Here is a 16,703-nt window from a genome sequence, read left to right as displayed (position 1 = left end):
CATTATATTATTTTATCTTACAAATTAAATAATATACATATATTTATATATATATAATATTAATATAAAACACAAAAACCAAAAAAAAAAATTGTCGTGGTGAACAATGTCACATCAATAATGTTGTGGCACTGTTCATATACACTATTTTGTAGTCCTATTGGAGTGATATATGGTGTAGGATCAACACTAAATTGGTGTTTTGCAGTCCCATTGGAGTTGGCCTCAACCAATTCTGGTGCTTGAAGTTAGGGACGAGCAACATTCAAATCAATCCAATTGCACTGAACCAATCAAATTCAATCCAAATACAAAAAAAAAAAAAAATAGATATCTAATTACAATTGGAATGGATTTGAATAAATGGATTAGATTTGATTGGATTTGATTGAATTTGAATAAGTGAATTTGATTGGATTGAATTAAATTTGAATAAATGGATTGGATAGAGATGTAAACGGGCGAGGACAAGTTTGTGCTTTAATATTTATAATGGATTGGTGTTTTGCAGTGCCATTCAATCCCATTTTTTTATTATTTATTGAAAGGGACAAGTTTGTACTTTAACATGTATATATATTCCATTGTCAACCGTGTTCCATACTCAAAATAAATTCCACTATTTTTATATATAGAAGTTATTAAGTAGTTTGAAGTAGTCACACTTCAATTATTTAATATTCCAAACTAATTTGAGCGTGTTGCTTGGTGTAAAGTCAAGTCAATATCTTTTACATTAAATATGGTGAGTATATTTTTGTATATTATTTATTTAAATAAAAGATCATTTTAAAAAAATTATATATTTTTTTTGTCTCTATTATTGTTATGACTAAAAGTAACATTTAGTCACAAAATTTTTATTACACTGAACCAATTTTGGTGCTTGAAATTAGGATGGACAACATTCAAATCAATCTAATTACACTGATCAATCAAATTACAAAAAAATAGATATCCAATTACAATTGGAATAAATTTGAATAAATAGATTGGATTAAATTTGAATAAATGGATTGGATAAGGATGTAAGCGTGGCGGGGCAAAGTTGAGAATGACTTCCCCCATCTCCGCCCTGCCTCGGGGCCCCATGGGGTACCTGTTTAAAAAATAATTATTTTTTTTCTAAAATTGATAAAATAAATTAAGATAGTTAAACTTTTTAATATAAAATAATTAAAAAAATAATAAATTAAACCAATAAGAAATATATGTTTTTATATAAATTATTTTATTATATTTTTATTAATATTTATATTAAAAATAAATTATTATAAAATTACAATGTAAACGTGGCGGTATTGGGACGGGGGTCATGTCCCCCATGGGGAACCTATCCCGTGGGTTAAATTAACATCCCTAGATCGGATGGCAGATGACATTGTCAAAATCCAATTAAAAACTAATCGAATCCAATTACATATAATATATATTAACAAATCAAAAATTGTTTTTATTTCATTATAGACTACAAGAAATTTTTTTTTTTGTAGAGTTGAGAAATATATATTACAAATATGTGTAGAGTAGTGTAATAATTTTTTTGTAATTGGACCGCGACTATGAACATATTAATTCTCACATATTTGTAATATATATTTCTCAACTCTACTAATAAATTAAAAAAAAAAATACCCAGAAAAACGTGTGAATTTTTTCATCAATTTTTTCACCTGATTATTAGCGGCGACGACGACTTTTTCACTATTAGCGGCGACACGTGTCGCCGCTAATAGTCACCACGTGTTTTAAAAAAATATAATTGGCGACTATTAGCAGCAACTCGCTGCTAATAATCCCCACAATATCACCCATCTTCTTCATTTGTTGCCTCCCCCACCCCCAAACTCCTCTACAACACTAGCCCAGCCCAGCCACCATCACCCTGAAGCATCGTCCCCCCACCCCGAAGCCCCTCTATCTCCACCCAATGCTACCCGGCCGCCCGACATTGCCACCTCGATGACACCCTGAATCGATCTGCCACCGCACCTCACGTGTGTGTTTTTTAAATATATATATTTTTAATTTACATATATATTTGTTATTTTTTTTTTACAGTTATATATATATTTCAATTTTTATATATATTTGTTTCTATTTAATATATAGTACTGTTTTGCTTATTTATTTTTTTTGTTTATAGATATATAAATCCGTGTGTATGTGTATAAATATATATATATTTTTTGTTATGTTATATATATTGCATGTGTATATATTTGTGTATGTGTGTATATATATATTTGATTTTTAAATCTTTTTTGTTTTTTTTTCTGTTTTTTTAATTTATTTCAATTTTCATATTTTTAATTTTCAATTTTTAATACAATAAATATCAACAAGACAACATAATTCTCTTTTCCAAATCAATGCAAACTCAATCATGTTTCTTTTCTCAATATTCTTCCTAATAAATCTAAGCATCCACTTAAAAGTCAATCAATCTTATGATATTCCCTGCACCAATAAATTAAACACCTCAAGTTATAATTAAATAATATATCTTAAGAGAACCAACAATATAAATATATAAAATTAGTTGAATAATCTCTCTTAGAGATTATTTAATTGCATTATTACTTTGATCGTAGTAAGATACGATTTAGTGTTCGCATTATCCTGCATAATTGACAATCCACACAAGAAAATTAAGAGAAAGCAAGAAAACAAATATATTTAATGGAAAATATAACATTGCACTATTTGACAAAACAAAAGCTAGCTTGTTTGCAGTGTAGCAAGGGACAGTATCTATGTGTACAAGAAATATATAATCTCAATAACAAAGAAGTTCTAAAATGAATTGTTATGTGCCCATGTGGAATCTTCAATGAATATTCTGGGCCGAAATATAGAATGTAATCGTTATCTGGGATCTCTGAAAAAAGAAAAATTATAAAGAAAATCTTATAGAATTTGAATAGAACAGAACCCAACATTTTTTTCCTACCACAACTAAATTGGGTGTTAAAATGTGCTACACATTCCTAGAATATTTGTATCTTAGAATATTCTAGTGAAAACTTTAGAAATCTAGTAAAATAAATAAACTAGAAAAGCCTAGAATATTTAGAAAACTAGAAGTAACCAATCAAGAAGAATGTAAATCAATTAGAAAAGTCTAGAAAAGTTGTAAATCATATAGAACTAGAATAATCTAGATAAAATTAAATGTAGGGGTAAGCAACTATAAATACCCCATCAAGCTTCCAAATTGTAACCAAGCTTGAGTAGCCAAATCAAGTCTTTTACTACTAACTTACTATCTTGTCTCCTCTTTTCCTACACACATAAAAATTAAAACATAACTCTTCCTTGTCCCACCAATCATCCAACTTATCAACATCATCATACTACACTACCTAATATCCATCCTATACAACCTCCATACATAATAATTTAAATAATTCATATACAAATAACAATTATCTTACTCAATCTCATTTAACATTCCATCATTGAGGTTGACCACATTTTGAACCAAGAAATAAAAGTTAAAAGTGAAGAAGACTTGACATACCATTTGGAAGCTCTCTGTCTAGAAGAACTCCAGTTTCAACAGTCCAACATCGAGCAACGTTCTCTTTTGTGTATCCACCGCCTCCAGTAACCTGCACAGGTACCATATTCTCTTCATGAGCCAGACGATGACAATAATAACTAATGACCAACCCAAGATACAATAACAAAGAATTGGTACCAGTAAGGGCAAATTGAATTTCTTCACAAACTCAACACACTCAGCATGACCTGTAAGAAGCATCAAAAGAGATCATCTAATATCGTTCCAAAAAGCTAGCCGAGCAGAAAGTCGTTAAACGTTATTTATTATTATTATTATTACTATCAAGATGATAGTTATTCAATAACTTCGGGTCCCGCAAAACAGCTTCAGATGAAACTTCAAGTACTCAATTTTTTCCCCAGTTTTCTGACTGATATATATATATATAGTATACTTCTGGCAACTCATTCTCATATTTGTCTTATATATAACAATTGGCCTTAGTACTCGCATATTGTGAAGAGAAGAGTAATAGAGAATAATTTATAACATAAAGAGAAGAAAACAATATATATATTATTTGTAGAGAAGAAAGAAAAAAAGACTATTATTGTAGAAACCAAAACAGAACAGAAGCTGGAAATTTCATTGCAAATAGGATCACAAGCTACACTAGAAAAAACTTGATTGGTTGGTAATCAAGCTTACCTATTTTCAATATTTGTATCTAATAAAAGGGAGATATATAGACATCTACTTAGTTTTATATAGAATTGGTTCATATTAACAACGCAAGACAACTGTACTTAAAATATGATATATATATATAATTAATTAATCTTATGAGGTATCTGATCCCTTACTCATAGATTCATTCACCATATTTAGTTTTGAGTTTTAAAGCATAGCAAGTTCTCCATTATGCAGACATAATTCAAAAAACAACTCAGTAACTTCTCCCACTTCTCCTTTTGGCTTTGCTTTGATTCCATCAGCTGCATACACATAAATTTATGTTATAGTAACCAACCCAAAAATCTACACCACTTCAAATACCAAAATCAAAATTGAAAACGTTAACAAGTAATAACCTTGAGATTTTAGTCGGATGCATATTCAGCAGCATAGTCAATGGAAACCTTGAATACATTTTCGGATCTCTTAAGAAGCTCGAAAATGCAGACATCACCAACTTTCAAATAATTGTCCTTGGCAAAGACTTTCCAACCACAACTAAATTCAGCTCTCCTTTTGCTATAGCTTTTGTGCTTTATTTCAAATTTAGCAGACCAAAATCCTCTGTCCGGAATCAAAAGAATGACAGAACCCTCATTCTTAAGATGTTCCTTAGCAAAGTTCAATGGTACTGTTTGGAAATATACAAGAAAAATAGCTTATGTTACAATGGTCAAAACTCAGTGCAAAGAATATGGTGGTATTCATTCAAATCAGTAGACCAGTATAACTAATAAAGCTTATCACAAACAACAAAACCACTCAAGATTTGAAATCTTAGACATTCTTCAACAAAATACTATTATATTACAAATAAACTTGTAGTTAAAACACCACAAAAACAATATAATGAAAAGCTGCTAGCATGAGTAGTCTAGTAAAAGAGAGCCATAACCATAAACATGAAAGGATTAAGTTAATTTCAGACACTGTTACTTTTCTGCTGCTCCATGGGTTATACCAAATTAGAAATCAGAAATCAAAATATATATATATATATCAATAGAGAGACTGAAATAGAAATGTAACAGAGCACAGAAATTTAATAAAGAAGAAACAAGAAAACAAAACAAAACAAAAACCTTGTGGTCCACTCATGGCGACGAGCATGAAGTAAGGGACGGAGCTTCTGGAGATCAAAGGTGTTCTGTCCAGATCTGCTGCGATAGAACCGTACGAAGTCGTCGTCGTCTCGCCGCACTTTGTTATCGGCGGGAATTTTTTTTCCGTCGACGACATTGTTTTATTGGCTTCTGTAACACACAAAAAATTCTGTTTGAGGGGTGAGAGTGGAGAGAGGACAGAAGAGAGGGCTGGTCAGAGAGAGAGAGGGAGGTCGGAGGACACATATATGATCCCCAATAATAATACCTTTTAATTGTAGATATTTCTGTAATAAATTTTTATAAAATATTATTTATATATATATTAATAAAAAAATCATATCTAATAAATTTATATATAACTTTTTTTACAATATTTTTCTAATTAATAAAACAATTCTTTTTTAACTAATACACATTTTATAAATGTGTTAAGAATAATATAATCAATTTTATAAATATGTTAAAGAATAATAAATTTAAATTTTGATATAAAAATTATTATAAATACAAAATTTAATAATATAAAAAATCGGTAGTTCCGTGGTGGCATCCTATTATCCTGAGTTATACACACCCAAGATAATTCCTGCAAGTGCTATACTCACACAAGCAGCTAAAATCTAGTAGCACGCTTACTCTATCTTCAATGCATGTCTACTAACTAAAATCCCTAGCACTATCCTCATGCTAGTCAACCTAATGCAGCAATTCAGGTCACAAATATAATTACATAACTAACAAATAAGAAAACAAGGTTGCACGCATAACGTACACCCTGTGCGTAGATGTCCACTCTTCTTATCTTAAACAGTGTCTTTTTCGCTGACGTGTCTCGAACCACTCGTTGTGTCACCTCGACGACCGCTAGCTCCTAGACGTCCAATTACACAGCGAAAATTCAGGAAAAATAAAAATAGGCATTAAGGTTTTATTTCGAAACCCTAATTATTGATATAATTTAACTATGCCATTTTAACATACATGACACGTAAATTAAAATAATTTTCCACAAAATGTTCAAACCATCATGTCACATGCACAAACAATGATGTTTCTAACGTATCGCATGAATTCATATAAATACTTTTTATGTGAAAATTACCAAAATACCATTTAATATCATAATTACATTAAAGACTCAATAATTTTATAAAAATTATCATATGACAACAAAATTTAATAAACAACTTTTCAAAAACCCTAAATAATCAGAAAATGCTAGTCAACCTAATGCAGCAATTCAGGTCACAAATATAATTACATAACTAACAAATAAGAAAACAAGGTTGCACGCATAACGTACACCCTGTGCGTAGATGTCCACTCTTCTTATCTTAAACAGTGTCTTTTTCGCTGACGTGTCTCGAACCACTCGTTGTGTCACCTCGACGACCGCTAGCTCCTAGACGTCCAATTACACAGCGAAAATTCAGGAAAAATAAAAATAGGCATTAAGGTTTTATTTCGAAACCCTAATTATTGATATAATTTAACTATGCCATTTTAACATACATGACACGTAAATTAAAATAATTTTCCACAAAATGTTCAAACCATCATGTCACATGCACAAACAATGATGTTTCTAACGTATCGCATGAATTCATATAAATACTTTTTATGTGAAAATTACCAAAATACCATTTAATATCATAATTACATTAAAGACTCAATAATTTTATAAAAATTATCATATGACAACAAAATTTAATAAACAACTTTTCAAAAACCCTAAATAATCAGAAAATTCTCATATAAGACCAGAAAAATTATTTTTAATATTTATAAATTATTTTTCCTCAATTTCTCGAATAAAACACAAATAATAGAAATAAATACACAACAAGCCCAAAAATCAAACTAACATACAGAATTGTTTAAAAATCCAAAATAAACTTATAAAAATAATTTTAGAATTTTCTAGGCAAAATAAAAAAATTTCTTAATTAATTTTATAGAAAAACTAATTAATTAAAAAAATTCATAACTAATTAAAAATAGAATCTAACTATACCAATCGATTTCTACACCCTACAGTAACACACAAAAATTACCTAGGGTTCTAAACAGTAGCATTAATATTTTTTTATATTTAAAATATAAAACAAGCCAAATAAATCATGAAAATTACATAAATGATACAAATTCAAAATAAAATTACAGAGAGCCTTAGAATCTCATTTTATACTTATAAAAAAATTATCAGAATTTTTAGAATACTTTAAATAAGTTTTCACATTTATTTCTTAAATTACATACTTAAAAGTAAATAATTGAAGAAAATTATCAAATACCATCTCCACCATCATCTCCGGCCACCCACCCTCACCACCTGCGATTCACCTTAGGCGCATACCTCCGTGAAACCCAGCCAAGAACATCAGTCGCACCATTGACGAACACAGCCCCAATCCGCGCATCTCTACTCGATTCTATTCGCTAGACCCCAAATCCAAAACGACGGGGCTAGGCTGAGGCGAGGGATGTGCTTGTGCTGGTCGGAGGTGAGGGAGAAGGATGGCGCCTGAGCTAAGTGCGATTCGTGGTGCTCGGAGCTGCGCAAAACAGCGGGGATGGCTGGGGTTGCGACGGGGTTTTGCGCATGGGGGATGGGGGGTTCTGGTGGTGGCCGGAGGCGAGGGAAGAGGTTGGTTCGTGGTCAAATCTGTTTTTTTTTTCTATCTTCAGATTTGTGGTAATTGATTACATTCACGTTCTGATGTGTGTGTGTATATTTCTGGATTTTTTATGGTAACTGGTTACCTAGGTTACTAAAATCATATTTACTCTTCGTTTTTTCCTTCAAATTTGATGTTTCTTTTCATTTCTAATATGAGTGACTCGTCACCCCTCTTATGGTAACTGGTTACCCCTCCTATGGCAGAAAGTTACTCATCTCATTATAATTGGTTACCCCTCCTGATACATGTTATTTAATCTCTAAGACTATTTTTTTACATAACTGTGAAAAATCAAACAAGTAACTGGTCTTCCCTCTGGATAAATGTTATTTAACCTAGTTGCCGGATATTATTCTAATAAGTGAGTTTAAGTTTAATTAAATTTTATTTAAGTTATAAAACGTATGATTTTACTATTTTTAAATAATTATTATTGTAAAATATCTCAAAATATCATATTTTTATTTTTTTTAATTATTTATTTTATTTTATTTAATTTTAAATATTTACAAACTACCGTTAAATATAAGAATATTCCGTTAAAGTTAACATTAAAAAAATAAAAAAATTGTTAAAACAAAAAAAAATCGTTATTTACACACTTATTATATAGAAGAGATATCAACTAATATAATATATGACTTTAATATAGTGGTAACAAAAATGAATAGTATGTTTATTATATAATATAATAGAAAATTGGAGCAAGCTAGAGAGGGTAGTGGGAGAGAGGCCTCGTAGTTTATTATTTTTGATGATTTATAGTTATAGTTATAGTAGTAATACATTTATATATAGGGTTTATATTTTTTTGAACCCTGTGTTTTGACAAATTATTTTTTAGACCCTATGTTTTGTAAAATGGTTAAAATAGAACCCTAAACTCAATTTCGATGAAGAAAAAATTGAATATAACAATACAATTTTTAAGTAGAATGATTTTATTTTTGTTCTGAATTGTTAGTTTGGTAAATTATTTGTGATTTTAGTTGAAAAAATATTGACCAAAATATGGTTTAGGGTTCTATTTTAACCATTTTACAAAACATAGGGTCCAAAAAGTAATTTGTCAAAACACAGGGTCCAAACAGGTAATGGAAAAAAACATAGGGTCCAAAAAAGTATAAACTCATATATATATTGTTATTTACTAATAAGATTTTGAACTAATGGTATTTTCCCTTAATTTATTAATGCATATGTATTAAAATAAACTTGTAATAGTAATATATATGATTTATGATATATGTATTTTTCATTAATAATTAACCATTAGCAATATGCTTTATACACAAAATCAGTTAATTTTCTTATAAAATAATAATAATAATAATAATATAAGTTATTAATTTCTATAAAATATATATAAAGGAGTTTTTAATAGTCACGTAACATGGTTACATTTTTATTGACAAGAATAAAAAATCATTAGTATAAAACCACAGTCATCAAATCACATAAATCCTTGGAATTCAATAGTTTTTTTTTTTTTTTTTATTTCTTCGCTACTCTAAATCGTCCAGCCCCGGCCATGTTTTTTTACCTTTTTTTCAGAATTTGGTGCCTTAATATTTATATGAATTTTGATTAACCACCCGAAATTTTTTTTATATCTAATATAGGCTATATATACATGTAGAACTTTTCAAAGGAATTAGTAATAATAAGAGATTATATGATCTGAATTTTTAGAATGCCAAATTGACTGGAATAATTTTATTAACTTTTTGATACACATAATTGCATCTGACAAAATGTATAAAATAAAATAAAATAAAAATGTCAAAAAAGAGATTAACTTGTCGGACTAGGAGAGAGAGATACTACAAAAAGTTAAAACTTAATATCCATTAACATAACTAAAATTATAAAACCCTTTATTATAAAAAATAATTATTATATATATTTTTAAATGAAGGTCATATTTTAGAATTCAGTGTCTTTTATACCAATTTTGTTTTAAACGTCAATTTTTAGAAATTAATTAGTGATCATAATAAAATTTATTTCTTAGAAAAAAATCTTAATAGACATAATCTTTATAACGAAAAAAATATTTTAAATAAACTATATATATATTTATAATAGTATCAGGTTGGTTACATGTAGCTAATTAATATTTTTTAGTCAATTATTAAATCAATCACAACCATGTAATATATAATGATCCCACGATTAAAATTAATGAAACAAACAGTGTATATATTTGGTGTAACCATTGATGAAAGAGTTCAGAAGAGACGCTGCAACGAACAGTGCATTCAGAATGTATGCTCTAAACAATTACAATATACACGGTCATAAAAAAAAATTACGTCAAAAACTATTAACGAATCGAAAACACTAAAGAGTCCTACCGGTAAGTATAGGGCTTAAAGTGAAGCTCTATAGAAAAATTGTCATATATATATATATTGTGCTTTAATCTATGTATTCTATGCTGACTCGTCACTTTCAAAAGAGTTAAATTTTATGAAGATTTATACTCACATACACCTTATAAATATAAATAATTACTAATTTAAAATAAATATTTTAACATACCTATATTGTAATATTATTAACCTAAACAACACACAATTAAATTTTATTTACCTATTTATTATACTTACTTATTTTTTAACATGGACCATTTTATTAATAGAACTACATTTATAATATACCACATTTAATATATTTCATTATATATTACTTTGCTTTTTAAGACTAATCCATCATATCCCTTAGTCTCTATTTTGACTTTTACGACTTATTTTTGGTATATTACAAACATATAATATATTTCCTTATTTATTCGATTCTCTGTATTTATCTAAACCCTTTTTTTTCCTTATTAGTGTTCTAGCCTGAAATATACTATTTGGTATTCTTAACTAAATTCTAAAAAATAATTTTGATTCTTATATAAAATTATGTACGTGGTGGTATATAATACACAAATATACATCTTGGTATCCAAATTACAACCAATGGATATGCTACTAATTTCCATTCTTATTTAAATTTATATTATTTTTGGTATGTAATATACAAATATACCTCTTGGTATCCAACTTACAATCAAAGAATATGCTCTATCATTTTAGCACTTGTAGAAAATTCCATTAATTAAACACTATTAAAATACTACTTTCAAGTATCTAACAAAAAAACGGTAGAATCATTCCCTTAACAAAACTTGATACAAAATAAGTTGCATGTCATACACAACAAAACAAATAAGAGACTTGAATAAACTTAATTATTATCAATACCAAATCATATAAATAACTACTCTTATTTTGTATAAATAACTACTTCTTATTTTTTTCACAACCTGTTTTGTTTTACTATAATTATTGAAATAATTGTTTTTGAAAAAAATTCATCATAGTAAAATATCTGGGCCAGATGTGCCTTTCCACTCCACAAAAATGACAAATTGGAATGAACCGATCTGTTTTATTTCTTTTGAGAAACTTTGTCTGTTTAACAGATGTGGAAACAGATTGTACTTTTGTACAATAACCTACTAATGCATGCATACAATTCAAGTAATAAGTGATTATAGGTTCACTCTGGGGCCAGTTGCCCTAATAGGTGATCGTAGAGTCATCTCGGGGGCCTTTTTCCCTAGCTAAGAGACCACAGAGTCACCTGGGCCCCATTGCTCTAGCTAAGTAATGCTAGACAAGCGAACCTGGCGCTTTATTTCCCAACGACCATAGGGTTGGTCAAGCGTAATAGTACGCTCTTGGGTGACCCAGCATAATGACCAACGCTTAGCGCACTATTGTCGGCCTTGACTCATAAGTCAATACTTTTAACCAAATAGCCAAATAAATAGATAAGCATACTTCAATTAACACAAGTATGCATAACACAATAATCAGATCTCAATCAACTAATACAGACACAGTCATAACTATGTTCTTTAACTAGGTTGAGCCCCTAATCACATAGATAATCACATATAGCACGTACTGGGCATAGTTTTCTTACCTCAGGTCCTGTGTAAACAATGAAACGACCCTGAGTATGATCTGTAACGACTCAAATTTGCTAAAGAGGCTTAAGTGCCTTGATTAGCGTGCCTGGAGGGCATAATGGGAAGTATGCGTGAATTTAATGATTAAGACACATGATTATGATTTTAAGCATGTTATATGACTATTTGAGTATTTGAGATGCATGACTATGTGTATTATGATATGTGATAATTCTAGCCCGTTGAGGGCATAAGTGTGATAATTACGTGATGTGATTTGTACCACGTGGGTGTGGTGATATCAATGCGATGCACGTGCCGAGGCGGTCCTATAGAGCTAGATAACTCAGAAGTCACAACGGGGATTTTATACCCGGCTCGGGAGGAGTCTAGGGGTATTTTGGGGATTTTGTAAGTTAGCTCTTGTGAGATAATGGTAACTGGTAATTTGGTAACTTGTGTAACTGCTAGTAACCATAGAGAGTAACAAGATTGGTTAAAAGAAGTGGTAGAATTGTAAGGAAGTAGGAATGACAAGAAGGGCCATGAGGTTTAGTTGGAATGAGAGTTAGATGGAAGGGTAAAATGGTCATTAGGCAAGTATTAGGATTACTTCAGCTGTAGGAAAAGGGAATATGTATTATACTTTGTTATATTTTGGTTTATGCTGAATTTGAAAGAAAGGGCTAGAAAGAAAAGGGAAATGAAGAAGGGGCTGAACTTGGGACCTAGGAGGAGACTCAAAGGGAGTTTGAGGCAATCAAAACCAGGTTTAAGCTAGGATTTCTCAAAGGTAAGAATTGTGCTCTGTTTAAGTTGAATTTAAGTCTGAATTTTCAGAGATTAAGTGAGAAAACTTAAAGGGAATATGGCTGGTTTTACTTTGAAATTCAATTAGGGTAATCAAGAGCAAAGAGGTTGGGAGCTGGAATTGGGAGGAGTTCAAGCTGAGTTTGATTGAGGTAAGAATCTTTAGCATGTTTAATTTCGTAATTGGTGTGGCTTAAGACTTTTGAAGCATGATTTGTAGTTTTGGAAGCCATGGTTAAAGTTTTAGGAATTTGAAACTCAAGATAGGATTTTGGGGTGTGTTTGTGTGATTGGGGTTGTTTGTGATGTTTATAGGTTGTTAAAAGGGGTTCATTTGGGGTTCTGAATTGATTTTGAGGCTTAGGTATAAGTTTGGGGTGATTTGGAGTGTTATGGGTTCGGGAAAACGCAGGGGAAAAACCCAGAATTCTGGGCTCGCGAAAGAGCGCCGCGGCGCAAGGCTGTTTCTGGGCGGTGCGTGTGCTCTCTGACTTGCTGGGCGCCGCGGCCCTATAGGGCAGCGCTGCGGCGCTAGGCCATTTTCAGAATGTGATATTTTGCAATTTTGAGCCTTTGCTCCGGGGATTCGGGGGATGTCTTTGGTGCATTGTTTTAGGGATTTGGGGCATTCAGAGAGTGTGGGATTGGTTTCGGGAAGTAGATTTGGATTGGTTAGTGATAAAGGATGTTTCGTTTGTGTTGTGACTAGGTCTTTGGTGAGGCTCGGGATAGAGGACCGTGCTCGCGGCGTTGGGGCATCGGAAGCTCGGGATACAGGTAAGAAAGCTGCACCTGAGTATGTGGTTAGGTTGGGACTAAGTGTTCCCTATGTTTGTATGCATTGTTATGTGAATGTGATTAACCATGTGGACACGATGGGACTAAGAGCTCCCTACATTTGTATATCATGTCGTGAGATGGTGTTATTATGCCATGGGACGTGCGATTACCGGCCTAAGGGTGTCGGAATCAATATTTGCGCACTGGGGCGCGGCTCGGCCACTGGTAGCTGAGGCAGCTTATTTATCACTGAGCTCGGTTAAGCTGGCCGGAGTCAGTGAGTATTACACTGGGGGCGGCCCTAATGAGCCGAAGACAGTGTGTTAAATAGAGGGTGCGACTAAGGGCGCCAACCCTGAATGTTATTTGATGGATATGACAATCTATTGGTTATGAATGTGAATATTGTGTTATGAATATAGTTGGTTGATTGTTTGGATGACAAACTGTTATTACTGATTGGATAAATGTTATGAAATATTGAATTCTTGGTTGAGCATTGTGAAATATTTGATAAGTGTTGCTGATCTTGCTATGTTATTATGCTTTCTTGCTGGGCCTTGGCTCACGGGTGCTACGTGGTGCAGGTAAAGGCAAGGGTAGGCTGAATCAACCATGAGTTAGAGAGCTCTGGGGGCGAGGTGTACATCGTCAGCTGCTCGGCCGCCACGGTCGAGAAATTATACAGGAACGGAAACCTAAAATGTATATTTTGCCATTAGAGTGGCTTGAACTATTTGTAACTTCTAGAATTTGTTGTAACTAAGACATCTAAACCCTGTTTTGAGACTCCATGTATTAAACCGTCATTTTTAATGAAAATAGCCTGTTTGTGACCAAAATCTTTTTATTCTTACTCTGATAATGGTATAGAGTTTACACTTTGTCTGAATGACTTGATTAGCAAGTCTTGCACTATTTTAAACACACAGTGTAACGGTCTTGGTTATCCTGGGCGTTACACGATCCCTACCCTGAGCCTTGCAAAAACCCTAGTCACAACATAAGTACATACTCATCAGGAACCCAATCCCAAAGCTCGAGTTCCCATCTGAACCCTAAGTCTCAATACCACTGTTCCCAGATAACGAGACGCTAAAAATGTCCCCTGAGCCCCCAAATTGACCCCTAAACATATCCATGAGCACCCAAACCTCATCCTTAAAATTCAAAATATTAGGTTTTCGAGGCACCTATCACAGTTACGCTCACAGAAAGTTCTGGTTTTCTGGAGCACTGGCACGGTCGCACTCCCCAACTCGAAACCTCAAAATTAATTTCAAAATCATCTTTTATGGGACACTAGCGCGGTCGCGCTAGGTCGCCAAAAACACCAAAATTTACCCAGAAATCACATGTTCTTCCCCATACTCCATAATCATGACTTCCTTGCAAACCAGACCTAATTTTCGACCAAAAACAGTGATTCTAACATAATTCCAACCATGAAACGCACCACAAATCCTAGGCAACCAAAACCCATCACTCAAGCACCCCAAAACACCCCCAAAACTCAAACCCACAATCAAGATTCTAAAAACCAATTCAAGAACACTCAAAACTCAACCAGAAACTCAAGGATTAAGGGTTAAGATTGTTACCTCTGATGACTAGAACAAATCCTAAGCCTTCCCCAAGCTAAATCCCAACTTCAACACCTTTCTATTCCTCCAAATTCCCAGTTTAAATTCAAAATTCTTCTAAGTATAATCAAGTGAGAGAGAGAGAGAGAGAGAGAGAGAGAGAGAGGGGAAGAGAACGTGAATAGCACATCCCAAAGGCTGCTGCTGCCTGATTCACTAACCCATATGGTCAAATGACCACTTTACCCTCACTAATGCCCATGCCCTTTTTGCCACACCAAGGGCATTTTGATCATTTTCCCGAGGTTCCTACTAAACCTCAAATAACACTCCAAATTCCCAATTAGTTCCAACATAACCAATAATCACCAAAATAATTTTCCATTATTAAAAAATTCTCGGTAATGTACTAAATTACCAAAATACCCCTAGACTCGCCTCAAGCTGGGTATTTAGCCCCATTGTAACTTTTTCGTAACTTGCTCACTCAGATCACCTCATGTCAAGTAACTCAAATATATTCACATAATAACGTGGTCTCACATATATATCACAAATATACACATATATCCAAGTATATCCTTAATGGGTCAAAATTACGAAAATGTCATTCTAATAAGAAACGAACCCACATGCATATTTAATACACCTAAACATGCGATAATAGCCATATAGTAATATAACTCATGCAATTTACATAATCACATAATAATCAATTAAATCACACATAATTTCCATAATTGCCCTCTCCTGGCCCCCTAATCAAGACACTAAGCCTTACTATGAAAAATTAGGACGTTATAGATGACTTTTGTCATCATTGTAGGTACGATATTCGTTCTCATGTGTTTCATCTATTGATTTATTATATAAGAAAAATATATATTAAAATAGAAAATAAAATTAATTAATTTTAAATTAAAAAAAAAAGATTTAGGGTCCGAATTAATCAGGTTTTCAAAACAGAGAGTCTAAATTATTATTTAATAATACACAAATATTGATAACACAGGAACCAAACAAGTATTTTCACTCATATATATTGGGAACATGTATTCTTTATTCAAAGATTCGAATTTAGTTTCCCCAAATTTAGTTTTTACAAATTTATTGAAAAAGCCGATGGCATTTAAACTCTTCCTTGTCCTCGCTCAAGTATATCAGTGTACATTTCAGTCCCTTAAGGATGACTAGTAATAGTTGGACTAGTTGGACTGGTTGGACTGCATATTATAAAGTGAAAATGAAATGTTATATGAGATTTTTAATAGATTGTGCAAAAATATGGCTTTTTTTTTTAAAGAAAAGTTAATTTATGGCTTGTTTTTTAAATTTCACTTTTATGGGTTTAGTTTCCCATATTTTTGTATAAAAGTTTGATTATGTCATAGTTTTACTCTTAATCAAGTTTTATTAATTTGGAAGGGTATGTTTGTAATTTTATTATTTTTTTAGCTTATTTTATTTTTTTATATTAATTTTATATAACTATTTTTATATTAAATTTTTCTATGGTTGTTTTGGAATTTTTTT

At 31.7% G+C, this 16,703-nt stretch overlaps 1 protein-coding gene across 8 annotated transcripts; it reads right to left on the bottom strand.

Moving 5' to 3' along the window:
* Positions 1–2,356: 2,356 nt before the first annotated feature.
* LOC133812406 (histone deacetylase 17-like) lies at positions 2,357–5,599 on the bottom strand. 8 transcript variants are annotated; one of them, XM_062246302.1, is made up of 6 exons: positions 5,326–5,595; positions 4,600–4,874; positions 4,372–4,503; positions 3,704–3,753; positions 3,524–3,614; positions 2,532–2,881 (listed from the first exon to the last, which is right to left on the bottom strand). In XM_062246302.1, exons 3-6 carry the CDS (start codon positions 4,388–4,390, stop codon positions 2,703–2,705), a joined length of 339 nt encoding a protein of 112 aa, XP_062102286.1. In that variant the 5' UTR covers positions 4,391–4,503; positions 4,600–4,874; positions 5,326–5,595; the 3' UTR covers positions 2,532–2,702. The 8 variants fall into 8 exon arrangements, 5 of the variants coding, with proteins under 5 accessions (XP_062102288.1, XP_062102289.1, XP_062102286.1 ...); XR_009883864.1 differs by lacking the exons at positions 2,532–2,881; positions 3,704–3,753 and adding an exon at positions 2,431–2,460 and having other exon boundaries at positions 5,326–5,593; XR_009883865.1 differs by lacking the exon at positions 3,704–3,753 and having other exon boundaries at positions 2,514–2,622; positions 5,326–5,593.
* Between the last annotated feature and the right edge of the window lie 11,104 nt (positions 5,600–16,703).

Source organism: Humulus lupulus, unplaced genomic scaffold (genome assembly GCF_963169125.1).
Source record: "Humulus lupulus unplaced genomic scaffold, drHumLupu1.1 SCAFFOLD_29, whole genome shotgun sequence".
Lineage (NCBI taxonomy): Eukaryota > Viridiplantae > Streptophyta > Magnoliopsida > Rosales > Cannabaceae > Humulus > Humulus lupulus.
This window is presented reverse-complemented; position numbering and strand designations above follow the sequence as displayed.